At 43.6% G+C, this 25,286-nt stretch overlaps 1 protein-coding gene across 2 annotated transcripts; it reads right to left on the bottom strand.

Moving 5' to 3' along the window:
• Positions 1-19,452: 19,452 nt before the first annotated feature.
• LOC104606552 (uncharacterized) lies at positions 19,453-25,219 on the bottom strand. 2 transcript variants are annotated; one of them, XM_010271823.3, is made up of 6 exons: positions 24,626-25,219; positions 22,811-22,922; positions 22,510-22,681; positions 22,237-22,427; positions 20,781-20,926; positions 19,453-19,812 (listed from the first exon to the last, which is right to left on the bottom strand). In XM_010271823.3, the coding sequence occupies exons 1-5, from the start codon at positions 25,060-25,062 to the stop codon at positions 20,804-20,806; spliced, it is 1,035 nt and encodes a 344-aa protein (XP_010270125.1). In that variant the 5' UTR covers positions 25,063-25,219; the 3' UTR covers positions 19,453-19,812; positions 20,781-20,803. The 2 variants fall into 2 exon arrangements, with proteins under 2 accessions (XP_010270125.1, XP_010270124.1); XM_010271822.3 differs by having other exon boundaries at positions 20,785-20,926.
• Positions 25,220-25,286: the final 67 nt, after the last annotated feature.

The raw sequence follows: 25,286 nt of genomic DNA, 5'->3' as shown, positions 1-25,286 counted from the left end.
CAAAATAATAGAACTTATTTTGTTATTCAATTGAAAAGTATTGAATATTTTAATATATTTCCGAAATCCATTTATTATATTAATATTTATTTAATAATTATTTATTAAATAAGTGAGCTAGAATATTATGTCAATAATTATTTTTTAAATAATTAACTTGGAACATTATGTATATAATTTTCAAAATCATTATTAAATATTTAAATAATTTACAAAATGAATATTACATCATTTTCGAAAATAATAATGAAAATAAATAGTTTATGAGGTAAATAATTATTGGTTTTGAATTCTCCTAATTAATGGATTTGGGTAAATCAAAGTCGGAATACCTAGTTTAACCATATGAAAACAAAACAAAATATGGCCTTGGATCGAATCCAGGTCAGAATAACAAGATAACTGACCCAAAACACATCTGGATCGAATGATTCCGGGTAGAAATATCCATCTAACCGACCCAAAACACATATTGACCGAATTCGGGTCAGAATATCCAGATAACCCGACCCAAAACACCTCCTTCATCCAGTTATCGCTACAGTGGTGGCGACCACAGTGCGATACAGGGGCTATTTCCAATGTTTCTAGCAAAACTAACCCATAGCAGGGGCGGTGGTTTTTAAATCTCCCCTGCTTTGGTCCTTAATGTTGATGAATAACAGGGCTACCTCCGATGGGATTTCACGTCCAAAAATGATGTTCGGTCGCCGGAGTGATGCCGGCGGTCATTGTTTCTAACAAAATTGACCCATAACAGGGGTGGTGGCTTTTAAATCTCCCCTGTTTTGATCCTTAATGTCGATGAATAACAGGGTTATCTCCGGTGGGATTTCACGTCAAAAAATAGAGTTCAATCGCCGGAACGACGTCGATGGCCAATATCTCAGCAAACCCGACCTGTTTGGTAATGTTTTGGGGTAAAAAGCTCCCCTGTTTTGGTCCTTGAAGTCGATGCCTTATAATGGTTTAGCGTAAGTAGTTATGAAAGAGGTGGTGATCGGAGAGACTGGATTCAATTAATATTCTCGGAATACAACGATGTTAGAGAAGCCAAATTTCAAGTGTAAAGGTCGATGCTCTGCTCTTGTTTGGAATCAATTTGTTGTGTTGTAGCAGAGAGACTGATTCAGTTGAAATCTTTAAACTCGGTCGCAGAGAGAAGATTTTAAGTTTGATTCTAAGAATCGTATTTTGGAGTAAATTACGACTTAGAATCTGTTTGTTTCGAACTGGACTCTTTATTTGTGTAGTAGGAAAATCTATCGAATGGATTAATTACATGGAACTAAAAAATTCAAAATTCAAAAAATATAGACAATTAGAAAGTGGATTTTGGGATGAGTTTTGAAATTGGGAGTGAAGTGCACGTGGACTGAGTTGCTTTATATATATAGAATAGATGTGTGTATATGCACATGATTTGCACGTGGCAATTTCAAATGACAACAACAATAACAATATATATATATATATTGGTCATTTATTGCCTTTCAATCTAAAGATTTGTGTCAAACTTTCTTACTCTATAACTTGTATCAATATTTTCAATTTATTGTGCTAATTAAACCATTACTTACCTAGAGATCGATCAAACTAATTGAATAGTTAATTGACCAGGATTTAAGGTTCATTTACCACTAAATTGCTTATCTATAAAAAAATCATTGACTTCGCCAACAACATGGTAATCTAACTAATCAAACCATTGAATCATTTGATTTATTTAATAGAGTGATAGAATAGTGGTTTCCATTATTTAACAAACATGATAGTGGTTTCATTGCTAAGGCAGTTTTAAATTTTATATTCAATTTCTATTATTCATAAAGATTCTCATTTATCATACCTAAAAATCAATTTTGTTTCCAAATCGATTTTGGATATATAAGTTTTTATACTATTAAAATTGCTATTCACAAATTTAATTAATGAAATTTAATGATGAGAAACAAGAATACATTAAACATATGATTCAATGAGAGGGAATACAAGTTACCTTAAATATGAGACTTAATGAGAGAAAATAGAATGAAATGAAAAATAGCATTCAATTTACAATTTATATCTTCATAATAGAGAGAGAGAAAGAGAGACCAAGTTATTTGTAATTCATCTACAAACCAACATGTAACTCCAAGTGTCTAGAGTAGTTAAAATTGTCTAAATATTCCATGCAATTTTAATTACAACTTATTAAGTTTTGTGATTTATAAATGTCTATTTAGACACATTGTGAGTTATAAAAAAAAATCAGACATGTTATATAGTTATTTAAGAAGCATAAAATAATTCCATTATTGCCCTCTTATACAATTCAACAAGAAGTTAACAATGGAGGGTTCAATTTGTCATATTCTGATCTCATTTTAAACAATCAACGAAATACTTTATTTGCTCTCAAATTCAAATATGAAAGCATTAACACAAAGGGGAAATAATAGATTTTCCAGAAACTCCAAGGCTTTTTAGTGATTTTTCCAAAAATAAAAGTGTCATTACTTTGTAAAGCCTTTTCTTTTCCTACAATTACTCATTTGCCTTCTCTTGGGCCTCAAAAGAATTGACTTTGAATTTTATCAATCTTTTTGAGGGTATGTTCATTTGAACATCATTTTAAATAGATGATTTACATTTTTTTTTTTTTTTTGCTCCATGGGGCTACACAACGGGGGGTGGCCCATTCCCCAAACCCATAACCTCCAACCTAGGCGCAGGTGGCATGGTTTTTGAACCATTGTTGACCCGAACGGTCAGACCGTTCGGCTCGAGAACCGCCCAGGCAACTAGTTCCACTCCAAACCCAGTCCCTGGCCAAAAACTGTTGAATCGATCAACCACCCGTTGACCTGGGTAGTCAAACCGTCAATTCGTTCAATAGTTTTTGGTCATTTTTAAATTTTAATTATTATGCTTTATTTTTAAATTTATTTTGTCAAAACGGGCCATCCATTCGAACCGAATAATCGAACCATCAACCCGAAAAACCATTGGTTAGAATGGTTTCGGTTTTGGGTCGTTTTTTAAAACATTGGCAATTGGGATTTGACTCCAAGTCTCTTTGCTATAACCACCAAGAGACCTTACTAACTGGCTAGTTGGCACCTTGAAATAAAAAGCGCTAGCGCAGCTAGCAGCAAGATGAAAAACGGATGCACGAACCACATTCAAAACTTATTTGATAAGGATTAGTCTTTCATCTTTAAATAGAGTTTTCAATTTCCAACCCTAAACTTTCTTCTTTATTTTACTTGTAATGTTATTCAAAGCCTTCTTATCAATTATGCCTTGAATAATTGGAGGACCCAAGTATTTTTCTTTGTGTTGTCGATATTGGGATGGCTATAATCTTATAAATCAATTTTAAACCCTATTTCACAATTTTTTTAGAAAAAAATTGACTTTTGAAATGGATATTTCAGATGAGACCCTTTCAAATATCTTGAGATTGGGTAGAAACTACTTATAAGCCAATGGAAAAGCTAACCCAAGAACCATAATCAAAATTGTGGAGCCACACTCAAAATCCACATCTAGCTAAACACTCCATGAAATTTCAGTTATAATTCATTATTAATTAAAAGAGAGATAAATACATCCAACTAAATACTCCATGAAATTTCAGTACAATTCATTTAAGTAATTCATTTAAAACAATCAACAAAATATCAAATTTGTCCTCAAATTCAAATCTAAAAGCATTAACACAAAGGGGCAAATAATTGTCCAACTAAAATTCTAGAAATTTTTAGGGGCTATTCGTACTTTTTAAAGTAGTATAGATATATATATGGCTTTGACAATTGTCTAAAACCTCCCCGTTAACTTTCCGTCACAGTTAACATGTGACATCACATGATTGATATGTTTTTTAAAAAATCCTAAAATACCCTTTTTTGATAAAATTATCTAAGCCCACTTCATTGCTTCCCCCTACAATTGCCGCCAACTCGAAAGGAACGTGGATTTTCATCAAACATCCCATTGACGCCATCTATGCCTTTGTCTCTGTCTCTGTTTTCATCCTCTCCAACAACCCCAACTCCTTTGTTTTCAGGCAAGATTCTTCTTCGCGGATCCAGTAGCTCCTACGCCTCCCGCTCGGCAAGAATAAATGGCATTAACAACACTCTATCAATAAAAAGGTGATTACATAAAGGTGGTTATAGAAAGATAACCTTTTCAATTTCCTAGCTCAAGAAAAATCCCAACAGAGAGAGATTCATTGCAGGGGTCAAGGGTGGTCATTGATTTCATTGGAAAACCGTCCCTTTCAATGCCAAAATATCTCATTGATTTGTATAGTTAGCGGTGGCAATTAGGCGGGTTGGGTTGGGTTTGGTTTGGATTGAGTTTTAACTCAATCCATCTAACCCGCCAACCCATTAATGACCCAGTTATATAACATTAAATGGGTTGGATTTAACCCAAATCCGCTTTAACCCAATCCAACCCACCCAAACCTATTAATCTTATATTTATGTACTTAAAACAAAAAACTAATTTTCTCTTGACAAGTAAGTTGGTCATAGCTTGGTGATAATAGTAGTTGCTATTTACACAAGTGGTGAAGGTGCAAATCACATTACATGCATGTTATTTTTACACAAGCGGCAAAGCCATTTGATTATGTTTGGGTTTTGGGTTTGACTAAACCACTTAGGTTCAAACTGGTTAGACCAACTTGAACTGTCAAATTGGATTGTCTTCGAGCTAATCACATCAAGGGTGGTTGAACCATTTAGATCTGGATCAATCTGATCGGGCCAGACCGAACCGGTTTAGTTAATGGCGAATTAACTTGGACCGACCCATATCAAGTTTGTGCACGGGTTTGGGACTGAACCGATTGGCCCGAAGCAAGTCAAGAGAAGTAAATCTAACCGGTCCAGATTCGGGTTGTGTTGTGCGGATACGAGTTAGACCGAACGATCCAGTCTGAGCAAAGCAAGTGGGATGGATTTTGGGTCGGGCCAAGTCGGGCTTGGGTTGAACCATCCCAACCGAACTCGTTCCGGATTCAGGTCAACCCAGATCGTCTTGTCCTGGGGTGGGGCGGGTTCGGACTGGGCTAGCCGACCCAAACGAACTGAACTGAGGTGATCTAGTCTGTTCACATTTAGACCAAGTTGAGCTGGTCCGAACTCAGGTCAAATTGATTTGGATGAAATATGTTGATTCGAGACAAAACTAATTTTAGTCAATAATTAATAGAAAATCAATGCATTAATTATAAATTATTTCATTCAAACGAAAAAAATGGTCAAGAAATTAATACTTATATCCGTAGTAATTAACCCAATGGTTATCCACAACCCAACCCATTTAAATTGACTCAATGAGTGATCAATTCATTTCCAATCCGCTAAGTGGGCGATTTAGATGAATTGGATGGGTTCAAAGGGTTGGGTGAAAAATTGCCGCCTCTACCTACAGAGTTGGCCCTATAGCTGAAGACATGTTCCATTGGCAAGCAACGTCATAACCATTTCAAAGCTGTAACGTTGTTGAGCAGTTGAGCCTCGTCGGCCGCCCTCTAATTAGTTGTAACGTTGAAGATGCCCAACCAAATGACTGTTTGCTATTTATGAGTGGGATTGCCTTTAAGGTGCAGCACTAATTTAGGGAAAAAACACCAAAAATCTGAAACTCTACGTGGAACTTGATGAAGGAAGATTTGGTCCGACCTCGCAAATCACGCCACGTGGCAAAAAAAAAAACAAGAAGCTCGGCACTTACCAAGGGAACAAACACCAAAGGGAAGAGGCCAACGGTCCGAACTCCCTACAAAGTGCCTGAACTCCCTAGTTAGTGCTCGAACTCCCTATGAGGAGCCCGAACTCTCCCTTTGGCCCCGGGTCGCACAAAGCAGAGACCCGAACTGGCCCGTCCTATGATAGTCCGGGGCCCCCCTTATCTGAACTCAAGACTTCGCCTCACGCACCGCTCCGGGCACTTCGCTTCTGGAGCATTGAACTGGACGAACCACACCGTACCTGACACCGAAGGAGTCCGTATCCGGGGGCGGCGCACTTGACTGACTTGGGATCTGATGCCTGACGGCCGCATTTCAAACGGCCACCATCACCTGTCAACCGCTACCTCCAGTTACAGAGACGGCTCCGACAAAAAGAGCAGTGACGGTTCTGCCCCAACAGAGGCTATGACGCCCGAACTGGCAGAAGCACGAAAATACTCATTCCTGACCTGACAGGAGTCTAGGAGTGAGTGCGCGAAGTGGTTATAAAAGGCTCTCCACCCCCAAAGAGGAGGTATGCAAACTTTGCGCTATCTGGTTTTACCTTGCCTTTGAAGGATTCTAACTTAAGCTTCGGAGCCTTTACACCGGGTTCCCCCCGGAGCTTCATCGTCTTCTCCATTTCAGGTTCTCTGCTACTCAGTTCAGAGGCAAGGTCATTGACAGCTAAGACCGGCCGGATTGCACTTCATCAATTGGCGCTGTCTGTGGGAACGCTTCAAAAAAGCCTCCCTCCAAACTCTCATACCCCCTTTTCTTCTTAAAAAAACCCAACACTCATGGCCTCTTCCAGCAACGTCGGGCGTGGCACGGAGACAAACACCACCGGGGAACAACTTCAAGTTCCCGTGGTGTGCGTTGGACAGTTCACCATCCCCCTTTCGGTGGATGGAATCCCCAGCTTAAATGCGCCACAAGCAGTGGCGCCCGTAAACCTTCCTGCCACAAGCATCCCCTTTCCTCCCCCTATTGAGACAACCTTTACTGAACCGACTGCCGTCCCCCTGGCAGCCAGCCAAAACCGGTTGGACGACCTGATGCAGTGCATGCGGGCAATGCAAGCCCAAATGCAACAGTTCCAGCAACACCAGCTTCACCAGCACCAAGTGCTGCACAATATCTCCCAGTATCACTATCAATAGCAGTTCCCCCAACTGCCACTGAACCAACCACTACTTCCACCTCGTCACCCTGCTCCGAGGCCGGTCAAGGCCTCCCCGCAGGATGGACGCCCCCACCAAGGAAAGGCCTCCAGGGCCTAGAATCCCCATAACAGCCAGGCCTCGTCCCTAGGCCGAAGAGAGAAAAACATCATCCCCGCCTCGCAGCTCACAGGCGGGTCGGGAACCTCACCCGCGAGATTGGCACCTCGGCGCTCCAAGCCCGAGTTCCCACTCACGGAAAACCGATTCGGCGCCCTGGCAGCAGCAGACTACCAGCATTCCGGGCCCATCGAGCTCGGCAACACGGAGGCCAGCAGCGCCAGTACAAGGCCCATTCAACAACGAAGGCGCCGACGAAGTCGCCGAACCACCACCCGAGTCCTGTCAGAGCTTAGAGGCAAAGAAGAGACGAGCTCGGACGAGGTAGGAGTTGCCCCGATTCTCTCAGTTCCTTCCCCCGTCACATCAAAACTCCTGGCGGTCCCCTTGCCCAGAGATTTCAAGCTCCCACCTCTGGACAAGTACGACGGGTCCTTCGACCCCAACGACCACGTTGACGCTTTCCAGTCCCAAATGCACCTCGCCAGGGCCAGCGAATCGTGCATGTGCGTGGCCTTCACCACCACCCTCAGGGGGGTAGCCCGCACTTGGTACAGGAACCTGGCCCCTGGGTCGATAAAGTGCTGGGCTCAGTTCGTGCAGGTCTTCACCGCACACTTTGTCACCAGCAAACGGTGTCCCAGAACAGAGGAAAGCATCTTCGGAGTAGTCCAAAGGGAAGGAGAATCCATACGGGGCTACATCAAGCGATTCAATGAAGAATGCTTGCAGATACCATAGTTGGACCCCGCGGTGCAGCTCGCGGCGGCAAAAGAGGGGTAACGCACAAAGAATTCAAATGGCACATGGTAGCTAACCAGCCCGCAACCGTGGCCGAATTCCTCAAGCTTGTGGACAAGTTCATGAGGACAGAGGAAGAAATCAACCAACGAACCGAGGGCGGGAACGAGAAAAGAAAGAGGGAAGGCGAGCCCTCCAACCCAGTCGACCGGAAAAACCCGGCCCGAGAGCCGAAGCCGAACCAGTCGTTCCGAGCTCCCCTAGCAATTCGGACGGATTACACGCCGTTGAACACAAGGCGGACCGAGATTTTAATGATGATCAAGGACGCCCCATACGTGAAGTGGCCACCTCGCCTAAAGGGAAATCCGAACGAAAGAAATAGGAATTTGTATTGTAGTTTCCATAGAGACCATGGTCATAGTACCGAGCAGTGTAATAATCTCCAGGACGAGATAGAGGGGCTCATCCGTCGCGGATACTTGAGAAACTTTGTACAGCACAACAATAATAACAATAAGGCAGATCGGCAAGGGGAGCACGAAAAGGATGCCCCTGAATCTAGCAGCAGACCTGCCGAACTGTTGCAGCGACAGCCTCCGGAGGAGAGGCCAGTTCGGGGAACCATCCATGTAATTGTGGGAGGTTCGGTGGTAGCAGGGTGTACCTCGGTAGCAGCCCGGACTTCAGTTCGCGAAGTGGCCCTCGAGGAGCGGAACCCCCCAAAGAGACCAAAGATCGAAGAACCAATCTTCTTCACGGAGGACGACGCGTGGGGGGTCCGCTACCCCCACGATGACGCGCTTGTCATTAAACTAAGGATCAGCGACTTCGAGGTCAGACGCGTACTCGTAGATTCGGGCAGCTCGGCGGACATCCTCTTTAAATCAGCATTTGACTAGCTACAGTTAAAGAAGAGCGAACTAAAACCCGCAAACACTCCCCTGGTGGGTTTCAGCGGAGAGGAAGTCGGGCCTCTCAGAAAAATAACAGTACCTGTGGAAGTCGGCACATGGCCTTCTGCGGTTAGACTCAACCATGATTTCCTGGTGGTCGTGACCCCCTCCCCATACAACGCCATAATAGGGCGGCCGATCACGCATATCCTATGGGCGATGGTCTCCACCTACTATTTGGCCATGAAGTTCCCTACGGACTTCGGTGTGGGGGTAGCACGGGGCGACCAGCTCGAGTCCCGCATGTGTTATGTTGCCGCCCTGAAGGGAAGAACCAAGGCAGCCGACGACCTCGAACTGGAGCGGCCTGCGGAGCAAGGCGAGGAACGAGCTTCGCCCACAGAGGAAACAGTCGCAATCCCGACTTCGGCTACGGACCCAGCTCGCACACTCTAGATCGGTGCTTCCGTCGAGAATCCCCTACGAACCGAACTGGTGAGTTTTTTACTTCAAAATTTAGATATTTTTGCATGGTCCGCGGCCGATATGCCCGGTATTAACCCCTGGCCTTATAACTCCCAAACTTAACACTGACCCTGTAGTCAGACCTGTTAGACAGAAGAAACGCAAGTTAGCCCCAGAACGCTGGAGGGCAATCGACGAGGAGGTCGAGAAGCTCCTCGCAGCAGACATCATAAGGGAAGTCCATTACCTGAGCTGGCTGGCCAACCCTATGCTGGTAAAAAAGGCAAACGGCAAGTGGCGCATGTGCATCGACTATACCGACCTGAACCGAGCTTGCCCGAAAGATTGCTTCCCTCTCCCCAGAATTGACCGCCTAGTAGACGCGACCTCGGGACATGAGTTGCTAAGCTTCCTGGACGCCTACTCAGGCTACAACCAAATCAGGATGGACCAGTCCAATGGGGAAAAAACCAGCTTCATAACCGAGTTCGGCCTGTACTGTTACAAGGTCATGCCCTTCGGATTAAAAAATGCCGGGGCGACCTTCCAAAGACTTGTAAATTGGCTGTTTCGGCCCCTGATTGGCACGAAGATAGAGTGTTATGTAGACGACATGGTCGTCAAGACATAGTTTTCACAAGAATTAATACAAGACTTAGATTCTGTCTTCCAAATCTTGCGTCAGTTCAGCATGAAATTGAACCCCAACAAATGTGTCTTTGGCGTCACCTCGGGCAAATTCCTAGGCTACATTGTCAATCGACGCGGTATTGAAGCCAACCCAGACAAGATAAAAGCCATCCTAGATATGAGACCACCTCGGAAAGTAAAAGAAGTTCAGAGTCTAAACGGCCGCATAGCCGCTCTGAGCCGCTTCATGTCCAAATCAGCAGACCGCTGCCTACCTTTCTTCAAAGCAATCAAAGGCAAAGGGTTCGAGTGGACCCAAGATTGCCAGTTCGCGTTTGACGAGTTAAAAGGTTACCTCGCTAGTGTGCCAACCTTAGCCCGGCCCGAGGAGGGCGAGGTCTTAGAACTGTACCTCTCGGCAAGCGACGAGGTGGTCACTTCGGTACTAATAAAAGAAACAGACCGGGTCCAGCGACCCATATACTATGTTAGTAAAATTTTGCAGGGAGCAGAGATAAGGTACCCGCAGATAGAAAAGCTAGCGTACGCACTGGTGATAGCAGCTCGCAAACTCCGCCTGTATTTCCAAGCTCACACCGTCATCGTCCTGACCGACAAACCTTTGAGACAAGTTTTACTCAAACCCGAGGTTTCCGGTCGACTGGCGAAATGGGCCATCGAACTTAGCGAGTACGACCTCCAATACAAGCCAAGAACTACTATTAAGGCCCAAGCCTTGGCAGATTTTATCGCCGAGTGCACGTTTAGCCTCGAAGCCCCTGAGCCGGTCGAGTCCGAGATCCCCAGCTCGGGTGAGCTCGGAGCTCCCGAGCCGATAGAGTTTGAACCCCGTGAAGTAGCAGCCAGTGTAGCATCTCTCCTGGTTAGACCAAACGCGAACTGGGATGAGGAGCCCTGGATCCTTCATGTAGATGGCTCCTCGAACCAGCAGGGCAGCGGGGCTGGAATAGTGCTACGCGGCCCGAGCGGAACAAAGTTGGAATACGCACTACGCTTTGAGTTCGCGGCATCCAACAATGAGGCGGAGTACGAGGCACTGATAGACGGGCTGAACCTAGGCACAAGGTCGGAGCAAAGCACGTAGTTATTTGCAACGATTCCCTGCTCGTGGTCAACCAAGTTAAAGGAGAGTACGAAGCACGCGAGCTCACTATGATTGCATACTTGGCAAAAGTAAAGGAGGCCCTGCTCAACTTCCAGTCACACTTCATCAAGCAAATCCCGAGGTCAGAGAACAATGAGGCCAACGCCCTGTCTCGACTAGCCAGCACGAGCCACAACGTTAGGAGAACCGTGTACATAGAAGACTTACCTCGGCCCAACATTCTCGGTGGGGCAGAAGAGGTCGCTCCCGTCTCTGAAGCAGAGCCGAGCTGGATCGACCCACTCGCGAGCTTCCTGCTAGACGGAACCCTCCCTACGGACCGCAATACAGCCAAGAGGGTGCAGCGCCAGGCAGCCAAATACGTCATAATAGACGAACGGTTGTACCGACGATCCTACACGCTCCCCTACCTGCGATGCTTGCGCCCTGCCGAAGCCGAGCTCGTACTCCGCGACACTCACGAAGGCTTGTGCGGCGGACACCTGGGGGGCAGAACCCTCGCTCAAAAGGCACTTGATAAGGATACTACTGGCCAACGATGAAGACAGAGGCCGTTGAGCTCGTCAGAAAATGCGACAAGTGTCAGAAGCATGCCAATATCCACCATCAGTCTGCTGTCGACCTCAAGTACCTCACCAGTCCATGGCCCTTCGCCCAATGGGGCATCGACCTTGTGGTGGCAGTAGATTACTTCACAAAGTGGATAGAAGCTGAACCTCTGGCGACAGTTACAGCCCGAAACATACAGAACTTCTTTTGGAAGAACATAGTATGTCGTTTCGGGCTACCTCGGGTACTGATCTCCGACAATGGCAAACAGTTCGAGGATATCAAGTTCCAAGAATGGTGCCAAAGTATGGGAATTAGTCAGAACTTCACGTCGGTCGCACACCCGCAGGCAAATGGCCAAACAGAAGTAATGAACAGAGCCATCCTCCGCGGATTGAAAGCACGACTAGACTGAGCTAAAGGGTTGTGGGCGGACGAGCTACCAAGTGTTCTATGGGCTCACCGAACCACGGAAAAAACCGCCACAGGGGAGATCCCCTTTAACCTCACCTACGGCACCGAAGCGGTAATCCCGGCGGAAATCGAAGTACCCACGCTGCGACTAGAAGCATACGACGAGCAGACAAATGAAAACGAGTTACGCACCAACCTCGACCTACTGGACGAGGTGAGAGACCTCGCGCACATCCGAACTGCGGCCTACCAACAAAAGGTAGCTCGGTACTATAACGCCAGAGTAAAGAAGAACTTCCGCATTGGCGACCTGGTTCTCCGTAAGGTCATGGTATCCGAACCCGACGTAGGAAAACTCAGACCAAATTGGGAAGGACCCTACAGAGTAAAGAAAGCACTCGGGGGGGCATACGAGCTCGAAACCCTAAAGGGAAAACAAGTACCTCGAGCATGGAACATTGTCAACCTAAGGCGATACTACCTGTAACCGCCAAGCAAAGTGGATAAAATCACCACCAAAGCCTACGGGCTAGGATGCCGAACTAACGAAGGAACCTCGGCACAGACAAGCAAAGAAAAGAGCTAAAGGCGAAACGGAGACAACGAACTAATAGAAACGGACATATAGTCAGTTCGGCAAATACGTTCAGTTCGGCAAATATGCTCAGTTCGGGAGAAAGAATAACCAGCACTTAAACAGTCATTCCATTCCAAAAGTAAGGTAGTACATAAAAAAATAAAAATTTACAAGCCCGGAGCTATTTCTTCATCATCAGAAGGCACTTCAACAAAACCCGAAGGCCCCGCCTCGCCCTCAGAGTCTGGCTCGGCGTCAGCAGCATTAGCCATCTCCTGAGTTATGCGTGAAGTGGATATGGCGCTAACATCAAGCTCGGGGTACGTATTCCGGATCATCCACCGGCTTAGTTTAAAACCCATCCTATACGAATCCACCATCAGATCATCAAAGCCCGGCGAAGCAATGTACTCATCGACGGCTTTCTTCTTGGCATCTTCGATACCTTGAGAAAAGATCTGCGTCCTCTCCCTGATATCCTCCTGAAGATACTCGACCTGATGCTGCAGATCCAGCCTCAAGTTCGCCATGTGCTTCACACACCACTCCCATGGCCTCGACATCTCTCTAAGACCTCGCCTGCCTGATCCGTGAAAAACGAGCAGTCTCTTCGGCAACACGTGCAGCAGCCTCAACAGCACGAGCAGCCTCCTTGGCAGCGCGACGAGCCTCTTCGGCAGGTCGCGCCTGCCTCGAGCTCCTCTCCACCTGAGCCGCCAAAGCGTGAATAGAAGAATTCACCTACCAAAAGAGACCGAATGATCAAAAGAACCAACAAAACAAAAGACAAAGAGATCTAAAAAAGGAAAACACTTACCACCATGGCATGGGTAACGGCACGGCAGGCCACTTGATGCAGAGGGAGATCAGTCCACGCCGCGACCTCCTCGGGGAAGATAGCCTCTTTACTCTTTTGAAGAGCATGGGTCGGCGTCAACACACTCCTGAAATCCCCGAGGGCCCCCGAGCCCGAGGGCCCAGCTCGCGTATGAGCAGACCCGGAGTAAGCAGGAGCACCGGAGTATGTAGGAGCCCCTGTGTATTTAGTCTCAGCATAAGGGCCCCCTGCCGACTCTTGCATTGGAGGGACCATCTCGGGCTCCCTAGGCGGATCTTCTGGTTGATAGCCTGGCACCTCGGGCTCCACATCCTGGGGCATCTCGGCGCGAGTTCGCTTAGCAACTCGCTTTCTCCTCTTCATACCTTGAAACAAGTGCCCACCCCGGGTCCCTCGCGAATCCATCATACCTGCGAAAAGAAGTTCGCCATCAGTAAAAAGCAAGAAAGACAGCAAGATAAGAGTCTCTAAGTGAAGAACCTACCCGAGCTCAGGCCGACCGCAATGAGCTTGGCCTCCGTCAGATACTGTTGACACTTCAACCCAAGCCGCGCCCATTGCCGGAGGCCCTTCGCCGTCTCCTTGTCAAGCGTGACCCCGGAGTCAGGAGCGGCCATCCCCCACCCGGTCTGAAAAGGCCACCCCAGCACACTTCGCACCCCGAAATAGTCCCGCTTCCATGCTGGGACCTTGTTGGGGAGCTCGTGTAAAAGCTTAAAGCCCGGGCGAGGAGACAGGTAGTAAGCCCGCCTGTGCCCGGGGAGAGGACCCGCTTGCTTCTTAAGCATCAAGATTGAAGAAAAAATCTCCAAGTCCAACGGAAAGCTCTCGTCACAGAATAAGGAGATTGTCCCCACCAAGTTTCGAATGGAATTCGGGTGAAGCTAGCCGACTGTCACGCCGAAGTGGTTCAAGACTTCGACAAAGAGGGGATGGAAAGGCAATCGCAGCCCCGCGGCAAGCTGCTCCCGGAATATCACGATCTCATAAGGACCGTGTTCCCAAGGAAACTACCCGAAGGTATGAAATAAGCATACTCCCTGGGCAAGTTATAGTAAGTAATGAGGGATTGAAGCTCGGGCATCATGGTCGAAGGGCCGAACTTGTCTAACATCCGATCCCGACGAGAGGTGGACACCAAGCTACCCGAAGCACCACAGCCTACGAGCTCGAACTCTTCCTCGAGCTCTACCTCCGGCTCGCTAGGGCTATCGGGGGATGCAACTTGGTTCGTAGAACCTGCATCAGACCCGCTGAAAGGACTATCTGAGCCATCCGAGCTAGACATTGGGAGTGATGAGATCCAGGAAAGTACTCACCCGGACAAAAGCTGTAGACCACAGGAGCTCGGACGAACGGAAGACCTTGAGCGCGAACTGAAAAAACCTGGACGCGAACTGGATGCGAGCTGAAACTCAGACGCGAGCTTGAGAGATACAAAAGTGACAACAACCGGGGTCCCCCCCGCTATTTATGCTCACAGTGACCGAAAGGCAACGGCTTAGATCAAAGCCAATCCGACGGCCTACGACCACACTGACCGCACGTCCCCCGAGACCGAGATGTGATTGGCGCACGTCTTTCTGAAACTGACAGCGCCAGCACACATCTTTTCGAAACTGACGAAACGCCAGCGCACGTCTCCTCTGAAAAAATGGCCGCGACACGTCTTTTTCAAATTTGAAAAAATGCCCGCTATCGCGCCCCCAAGTGGTGCGCTTTTTTTTGAAATTTCGAAGTAACGCGCGTCGCCACATCCATCAGCATTTAGACAGGCCAGCGCGCTTCCCGCCTAAATAGACACTTGAAGAAACCCAAGAAGCCCTGACAATGCACCTCACGCCAGTAGAACCAAGATTCAAAGTGTAGGACAAATCTACCTGACACCTTGCGAATTCCCCGCGCCAGGGCAAGACCCTTAGCACGAGGAGTGGGGGGCAATTGATGAAGGAAGATTTGGCCCGACCTCGCAAATCACGCCACGTGGCAAAAAAAAAAAAAAACAAGTAGCTCGGCACTTACCAAGGGAACAAACACCAAAGGGAAGAGGCCAGCGGTCCGAACTCCCTACAAAGTGCCCGAACTCCCTACTTAGAGCTCGGGCTCCCTGGGAGGAGCCCAAACTCCCTGCAAGGTGCCCGAACTCCCTAGTTAGTGCTCGAACTCCCTATGAGGAGCCCGAACTCTCCCTTTGGCCCCGGGTCGCACAAAGCAGAGACCCGAACTGGCCCGTCCTATGATAGTCCGGGGCCCCCCTTATCTGAACTCAAGACTTCGCCTCACGCACCGCTCCGGGCACTTCGCTTCTGGAGCATTGAACTGGACGAACCACACCGTACCTGACACCGAAGGAGTCCGTATCCGGGGGCGGCGCACCTGACTGACTTGGGATTTGATGCCTGACGGCCGCATTTCAAACGGCCACCTGCCACCGTCACCTGTCAACCGCTACCTCCAGTTACAGAGATGGCTCCGACAAAAAGAGCAGTGACGGTTCTGCCCCAACAGAGGCTATGACGCCCGAACTGGCAGAAGCACGGAAATACTCATTCCCGACTTGACAGGAGTCTAGGAGTGAGTGCGCGAAGTGGTTATAAAAGGCTCTCCACCCCCAAAGAGGAGGTATGCAAACTTTGCGCTATCTGGTTTTACCTTGCCTTTGAAGGATTCTAACTTAAGCTTCAGAGCCTTTACACCGGGTCCCCCCGGAGCTTCCTCGTCTTCTCCCTTTCAGGTTCTCTGCTACTCAGTTCAGAGGCAAGGTCGTTGACAGCTAAGACCGACCAGATTGCGCTTCATCAGAACTGAATGTATAACCAGCCCCGTTCATGAAAGGCCTCTGGTGGTGAGGCATCCCCTTGTCATTAATCACCTTGTATTGACCTGACATGAGCAGGGACTAAACTGATATTTCATGGAAGAATTAAAAAAAAAAAGACCAACAAGAAAAGTCCCAGTATATATTGTACCAGGTTTGCTGGATTTTATTTGATTAGGAACTTTTTGCCATCAATATGTGTCAAAGAAAATTGGAAACCATAGAGAGAGAGCCTTCCTTTTCTTCCCCCGCTCATGTGCCTTAGACTTAGATACCCTTGATTGGAATTCAATTCACCAAATCAACGTGGCTGGTGATGACTATTTGAATGCTTCTGATTATGATGATGAAACCCGCATTCTACCCATCGTTTTCGACATCTTCTAAAGCTTCTCAATCACAAGAGACAAGTTTTGTTCAAATTGGTCTATCGTCTCTAACATCTTTAGATGAGTTTTTTCTGAAGTTCTCACTTTTAATATGGTGTTAAAAGTTTTATTTTGAAAATTTAGAGAACAATGATGGATAAAATAGTCATTTTAATCATTTCGTTAATGAATACTGACAGTAAAGAAGATTTAGTCCGTTGTTAGAAAAATTAGGGGTACTTTAAGAAATATATATATATATATATCCCAAACTCGAATTTTTTTTTATCTTTGTGTTCCAAATTTTGTTTATGTAATATTCACTTCCTCGTTTCCTGTAAAGGTTGGGACTGTATCAGTGGAAGACTAAGGATACAGATTTATCATATTTCTCATTTATCCTTCCATAAATTTTTTGAATTATCATTATGGTTTAGCTAATTGACTAATTCGCCCTTTTTGTTTAGAGATAGCGAATACTGTAACCTTTTTTTTTTTATTTTTAATATATGTTTGGCATCGATGCTGCAGATGCAACACTGTTTTTTGAGAAAATGGTGCTGCTGATGTGTGGATTGGAAGTATCGTTTTCTTAAAAAATGGTGTCTGTTTTTTGTTTGGAATTGTTGCTGCCAAGTAGGACGTTTCCTGGAGCAACAACAACTTTTTCTGTTTGGTACCAATGTTCCAAGAAACGTTTTCTACACTTCTACCCATTATCTAGTACCACATTACTGTCTTGTTGGCAACACCGAGCTGCAGTTCTAGGAAACACCAAATTTGGCGTTACTCGGAAAGGCATGGCTTGGAGCACCGTTTTCAATGAAAAAACGATTTCAGTTGTTTCTTGGAGCTCCATTTTTTCTTACATGGCGCTGATATGGCCCCATTTTCTGGAGCAACGACAATGGTTTCAAACAAACGCTTAGTGCGCTAATAGGCTAGCATTGAGCATATGTATTGTCATCTTGGTGGGTGAGGATGGTAAAAAATTGCAATGACGACACCCCTTTTTCCCCTCACTCTATTCCAACTCCAAAACCACAACTTATACTCGATTTGAAACTCAACAAATGTATAATAGAGCAAAAAACAGATCTATTTCTGAAAGCTCAAACCCAAAAACAAACGTACAACAGAGGAAAAACAAATCTACTTCTAACATACTAAATATAGCCATGCCAAACGTGGAACAGAGTGAAAAATTAAAGTAGCTAGTTATACTCTTAAGACACATATAACAGAGTGAAAAACTAAAGTAGCTAGTTATACTCTTAACACACATATAACAGAGTGAAAAATAATCTACTTCCAACTCCGAAAACAAATAAGAAAGTACCAAACAGGGGAAAATAACTGTTATTTGGGAAAGGTCTTTCATATTAGAAAGGGAGGAACCTGGATTTGGCCATTTGGGAGAGGGAAAAAGAAGAAGGAATACTTTACCTCTACATAACTTGTTTTTTTACAACTTCTCATTTGTTTCACTATTGTGAATCCTTGATATTGGTTGAGAGGCTGTTGATATGGCAAAATGGGCGGTCGTAAGGGAGAAAAGGAGAGAGAGTTTAAGAAGAAATTCCTCACTTCCTACACGACTTTGACATTGTTGGGGTAAGGAAATGTGAGAGGTGAATGTTCTAAATTAATTACATGAAACTAAAAAGATTCAAAAATTCAAAAAATTTAAAAAATAAAAAAAAAGAGATTTTGCGGTGAGTTTTGAAAGAGAGAAAGAAAAACAATTTAAGAAATAATTTACATGTTCTAAATTACTATTTATGAGGTTTTCACATTTTCATTCCAAAAACGAAAAAAGGAAAGAAAAAAATTGTTGCAGAACTAAATCATAATATGGGATGGGTCCATGACGATGGAAAGATCAGGAGACGGACAAAATGAAACCCACCAGCACCACCTTCACCAGTAATAAAGGTTAAACTTTGATGCATCAATTCAATGGGTGTCCAAGGTGATGCAGCAATGGGCTGGATAACAAGAGCAAAAGACGATTGTGAATGAAATTATAAGCAGCAAACCAATGTTAACGTTTTGATCTAGTGCAGACGAAGGCGCAGAACGGCAGAAGAAATTTAAGATGAAGATTGATGATTCGGTTATAAAATGGAGAGAGAGAGAGAGAGAGAGAGAGACTTCAATCTCGTAATGGAGTCTCTACAAAGTCAAAACCCTTCTTCCGTTGCACATTCATGCGATTGATCATTCACAGTTGCAACGATGGCAGATCCCAATCAGCAAGCTAAGCATCTTCAGTCTTCAGTCCTCACATAATGCCTACTTAGAGATTGCAACGATGGCAGATCCAATGCACTTTTTTTGCTTTCTGTAATGGTGTAAATCTAGATATTATTAACAGAAGCTCGTCGGAAAGTTAAAAAAAAATTGTTTAAAGAGTCGATGAATAGTTTTGAAACAGTCGGTGCGTTACTTGGGGAAGAGTGAGAGGAGTGTTAATTCGAGTCAATTACTAGACTTGGAATCTCGGAGTCTCGTGCCTCCTAGCTGAGTAGGACTCAAGACTCAGGAATCAGGAGTGGAGCCAAGAGAGATCATGGAATCAAGTTGACAGCCAGGTAGGTCTGAATTACAGAGGGCAAGGCTGTGTTTGGTTGCAATGCAAATAAATTTGCACTGATGCAAAACCATAGCGGTGCAAATGATTTGAGTGTAAATTTTGACCTATTATTGTTTCAAATTTTTGTACAAATGAAGTAAATTAAGACATGAAGCAGAATAAAGTAAAATCCAAAACAAAATTAAACAAGAATTTGCATTTTTTACATTTGCACTCCCTTGCATTTGTATTAGTGCAAATAAATTTGCACTGCAACCAAACACAGCCTAAAGTGCAAATACAAGGTTTCGCAATGTACATATTTGTGTATACACTCTTTCCCAAACTGAATCTAAACATCAATGGCCAGTTTGGAAGTTGGAACCTCACAGATGCTGATGCTGCCACTAGACTACTAGAGGATCAATAGCCAGATTAAAAGTAAACAAATTCATGCAACATGGTATACACTATGCTAAAAATTCATTCACACGATGTTAATATTAATTCTATCTTTCCCTTGTGCTTCCATCTTTTTGCTATTTCTTAGGTGGTTAGAGATTAGGCTGTAATCTATGATGTTAAATAAAGAAAACCTGAAAGCTAGGGCCTTGTCATCAACTTCAACATACTCCTTGCCACTAGCCCAGAGTACATTTCCATTTTGCACATAAAATAAACAAGTTGCGTGAACAGAATTAACATCTAACCAATCAAAGCACACAAAAAAAAATGACTTTTTCCAATATCTGCTATGCTGTCAGTTACTGACTAGATGGCATCTAAGTTGTGCATCTGCAAGTAAAAGCAAAGAGCAAGCCCATCAGTTCTTTTAGTGGGATCATTCCCAACATAGATGCACATTAGATCTCACTTGGTCATTTCAAATGCAGTACAAGCCTCGAATACCATAAACAATTTTGGTGAGATAATTCAATCGGTTAAAAAAATATAATCAGTCCAGAAACTAATTTATATTTGATTGCCATGGAATCTACAGCTGATGATATGAATTGACAAATGATAAAAGATGGTGGTGACACTGTTGCTGGGGAAATTGAGGGAAGATTGGAGTTCTGCAATCTAACTTGAACAGAAGGATAATTGGTTCAAAGCAGTTATACAAATCACTGAGAAAAAAAAAAAAAAAAGCAAGGGCTTTTATCCAATAGGAATCAAATCAAAGGACATACAATCATGCACGGCCCAGTGAGAAATGTTGCTAGAGAGCTTACTAGGATATCTCAATCCCACACCCACCCCTATGTCCCTGCCATGTTTTCGAGGCAAACACCAAATATACAGTGACTAAAGAAGACAAAAGAAATATATTCAAGTAAAAAACAGATGTTACTTAGGAGTTAAGTCTAAGTGAAACAACAGATACTCAGGAAAAAAAGGATAAAACATGAACTCCTGATAATAGGCATTTGACATTTTTCTTCCTTTTCCTCCAAGAAACCACCCAAAAAAATGCATTTTATGTACAAGAGAAACTGTGAATTTTAACCACCATGAAACATATAACTTTCCAGCACATCAAAATTTTAGTTTTACTGCATCACATTTCTTAGGTTCAACCTCATGGTTAACCAGTAAGAATTAGGAGGCTTTTTTTTTAAAAGGAATGGGTCACAGGCTTCAAGCCAATAATATGGAGCAATTAATTTTCGCATCAAGAATCTTAAAATTCATCAGATTATATAAAACATCAAGTCTGAATAATACTAGAGAAAGGATATTTCAAATTGAAGAGTTTATACCAACCAGCCAACACTATCAGATGTTATGACCGCTTGAAAAGATGATGTGCCAGCATCTCTGGTATTCCCATTGCAGCAAGGCTTGCACATCCAAAAAGCTCTTGAAGTTTTGCATCACATAATATCACCATTGAATTTAGAGGATCCTAAAGGATGTGCACAGACTATAAGTTTCAATGTAAACCAACCATTTTTATATAAGAAAAGGATAAGGAGTGAAATGGAAATATAATATACAACAGATGCAAAAGTTGTTATCTGAGAAATCATTCTTAATATAGTTGCAAATAAACAGGAAGAAAGACAAGGATATATATACTTAAGATTGACAAATGCACAAGAATTTTCAGTGAAGACTAGACATAAAATATGTGCTTTTTAATAGTCATCATTATAACACATAGTTTTCTTTCTAAGATATGCAGCTTTTGCTCCAAAAGGTTTGAAATACTGGTGGAGGTTCAAAAATTGATAAATGGATTGAATTCTGCATTTTTGGCAACTGAACCACATAAAACACCTACCCAAATCAACTCAATGCAATTCAGCCTTAATCCCAACTATTTGGGGCTAGCTGCATGAATCCCGCTTGCCGTTGTGCTCTATCAAGAGCATGTTCTCTGTCAAATTATAAGCTTTTAAATCATTTTATACCACTTCAAACCACATTTTCTTTCATCCGCTCTCTTTTAGAGCCGCCTTCTACTTGCACCAGTTCACTCCTCATAAGTGCAGTCATTGGCTGTCTACTTACATGATGTTACGACTAAACCATCTCGGTTGGCTTTTCCTCATCTTGTCACTAATTAGACCTACCACTTCAGACCACAATACTTCCTACTCGGCTAAAAACCATAGCTTATGAGGCAAGGAGATTCTTTTTTTATCAGTATGCAAGGAGGTGCTTAAAACATAATATGTTTTCTTATTGGCAGAAAGACAAAAGCATGGCCAGATGTTTATATCAAATTTGTTTATAGAGGATTCCAAGGCCCTATTATTTAACAAATAAAGAAAACTCTAGCAACATGAAGACTATCTAAACAAACGAATAGATATAAAGGATTCCAACATGAAGACTACAATGTGATGTGTTTAAAATATTATTCTTAAAGGTGTGTTGCAATTCCAGAACTGCCAATGGAAATGATTTTACATTTCCTTCTTTATATCTATTCGTTTGTTTGTTTTCTTACTCATCTCTTTCTGTGTGGTGTTGTGGGTGAACAAGGGTGGGAGACTTATTAAAAAAAAGGGATCAATGGGAGTGGAATGAGGAAAGCTCCTTCATGCAAAACTGAATTATACACAAATATGCACCATGCTGGGAAAAAAAAGTAACAATGAAAGCAAGATGCAAAACTAAGTTCCTTCTTGGATATATATTTCTTGGAACCAATGCAGTATAGCTTGACCTCATAGACAAACTATGGGTCCTAGAAACACTAGAACCCACCTCCAGATGGTTAAGTTTTATGTACTCCCAAAGGCATCTTAAAGCCTCTGCTTGGATCATCTCCCTTTCTCCAGTGCCAAAAAACTTGGCAAGTGCATCGGATATTACAACAAGTGATTGACCAGCTTCAGCACTTTCAGTTGTGGATTCAACATCTAACTTGATCCGTTTAGAATCTTGGCCTGACTCTTCTGCAATCATAAAGAAAACATGTATTTTGATTTAGGCTACCAATAAGAGCTAAAGAATTTTCATCTCTAGTGGCATGCATACTTGTAGGTTCAAGAGGGATAATATGCTTTGCCAGAAGTTTATTCATCTTGAACATGTCAGTGCTGTCTGTCTCAAACACCAAACGCAGAGCATCATCACAAATTATTTTTCTCTTGTTACTTGGATCTTGGAGATTATGTTTCCTTATGTAAGCCCATAGCTGTTTCACAATCTGAACCAAAAGAAGTGGTGCCATTAGGACCCTCTAGTAATGTTAAGGAAAAGGCTGATATATTTAAAAAAAAAAACATAATAAATGAGGTGTTTGACAGAAGCAGCTGATTAGTTTTGGACTAAAAACCTGGGTCCTTGGCATGGCAGGCTCACCAACAATGGCCTGGAGCTCAGGTGAAACACCACAAACTTTGTTTAGACCCCCTGGGCCACCTCTTCTTTTTGCTCTGCTTGGAGCACTGCAAATAAAGTGATAAAGGAGACAGATACATGAGGTGATGCAAAAGAACATAAGGGCCATTGAGTAGCAGAGTAGCAAATACAAGAGTTAAATAGGCTATGTGGAAGGAGAACCATGAACAAAACCTGCAATCAAATTGTCATGAGTAAGGTATCATTGCAATTAATTCATAATTTATTTGAACCATATTTTCCCATGAAATTTGCAACTAATCATGCATAGGCAAGACAAAATACACAAAAAGAAAATATTATATGTGTAAAAGAAATATGTTGACACTTTATGGCTTAACAACTACTGAAGCAACAACTAAACTTCTCATGAAAAACAGCAGACACATGCAGGTGAACATGATACCCTCCAATCCTAATCAAGCTATATATGGTCCAGACTCCAGACAAAGCAACACTAGAAATATGAAAATACGAATGACGAGAAAATCTTGGTTGTTTGGAAAAAACAGCCTGGGCTGTTTTGAAGCTTCTTGCACATGACATGTTACCCACTTAGTTCTTTATTTGCCTTTTTAATTAAAAGAATATTGATGCAATTACTCTTTTACCCCACACCCAAGCTAATGTGTCATGCACATGAAGCTTCAAAGCAGCCCAGGCTGTTATTGCTGTTATTTTCCAAGCAGCCATACTTCCTCCATAGATATCTGGACAATGGCATTTTTTTTGGTAGTCAGATAATAGCATTAAAACCACAAAATATTCCAGGAATAGTTATCTGACACATCAGATTGTCCACATTCGTGGAGTTCAACCCTATGATACCCATATACTTATACAAGGGTGCTATATCACGTCTGATACTTCAAGTTTTAGTGCAAATATGATCACTTTGATTAGAAAAGTTTTACCAAACCAAATATGTAGGACAAATGCCTTGATTTAACCGTTGAGATTCAAAAAATTTTGGTTTCTAAGTATCTGGTTGCACATATCTATCCGCTTGAAGTTTTGAAATTAGAAGCAAGATATTGAATGCTGACTTGTTGATATGTGAAACTCCAGAGCGAACAAAAGTTCAAGCACTATTGACCGTACCCATCTTTGGAGGGCAAAGTTAACTAATAAAAGACTAAAGTTCCATAAATAACTGAGGTTGTAACTACACTTAAAAGAATGGTTACCTATGAAATTTCACTTTACGTGAGCATTTATTAAATTGAAAGCAAACATGAAACTCTTCCAAGTATTAAACATGAGCCTTTAGCTTTTAAAGCACATTTCTACCTATCATGAAATGTTATCATAATACGTGGAACTAATGCATTTCGAAGCAAAATAGCACAAGTGAAATGACAGAATAAAGGATAAAATAGTGAAATTAGATAAACAATAGATGAGAAACCAGAGAAAACGAGGCAAGATAACAATAAGAAGATAGGGACTTGGAAGAACTAGTACTCTTACAAAACAACCCATAAGCACTAGGATGAAGATTCCAACAAAGGTACAACACTTCTATGGAGACCAGTGAAGAACACGCTCAGAAACCCTAATTTCACATAATGGGCCCATTTTGACTTTTCAGCACAAATTTTGTAAATTCAGATTTCAAAATACCCGAGAAGAGAAACTCTAAAATTGAAACCTAGAGGGCGCCAGAAAAACTAAAAGCCAACATCTCCGTCAAATTCGGGAAAAAAACACAGAACTATAATTTGGAAAGAAAATAGGATAAAAAGTGAACCTTTCTTTTGGCACTTCGGGGGCGGGTGCTGCAGAGTTCTGAACAAAAGCATCGGCTTTGGTCACCGGAAGATGCGGCGGCGGTGGGCACTGCGGCTGCTGGTGAGGCTGAGGCTGCGGTGGAGGGCGACATCGGAAGTTGAGCTCCTCGCGACGGTGGGGGTTAAGGGTGAAATGGTGAGGAATTTGGGGGTGCGTGGTGTGAAACTGAGGGTGGTGCTGGAGGGCAAAATGTTCTTTGGGTTGAGGAGGGGGCTGATTATGTGATCGGAGGAGAAGGTCGATCTGGTCTCGGATGAATCCCGCCTTGTGGGAGAGGTCTAACCCTAGCTTTGCCTCCAACTGCTGAACAACACCGTTAACGCAGGTAACGGCGTTGGGGTCAGACTGACGGAGAAGCGACTCCACCCCGTTTGCTATTTCTTGGTCCGACACCATTGCTGAGCTGAAACTTCATATAATAACAGAAAAAACGGTTCCCTCTCTCGGCCCTGCTCTCTCTCTCTCTCTCTCTCTCTCTCTCTCTCTTCTCTCTCCGCCTCTCTCTCTCTCTCTCTCTCTCTCTCTCTCTCGCCCCTCTCTCTTTCTTTATATATTGAAATGACGAGAAACCCCCTTTGGTTATGTTTGAAGTTTCTCAAAGTGAGATGACTACAATGCCC

The sequence above is a fragment of the Nelumbo nucifera genome, chromosome 1, assembly GCF_055504915.1.
Source record: "Nelumbo nucifera cultivar China Antique chromosome 1, China Antique-T2T, whole genome shotgun sequence".
Classification (NCBI taxonomy): domain Eukaryota; kingdom Viridiplantae; phylum Streptophyta; class Magnoliopsida; order Proteales; family Nelumbonaceae; genus Nelumbo; species Nelumbo nucifera.
Note: the sequence above shows the minus strand (reverse complement) of the source record. Positions and strands in the feature narration are given on the sequence as shown.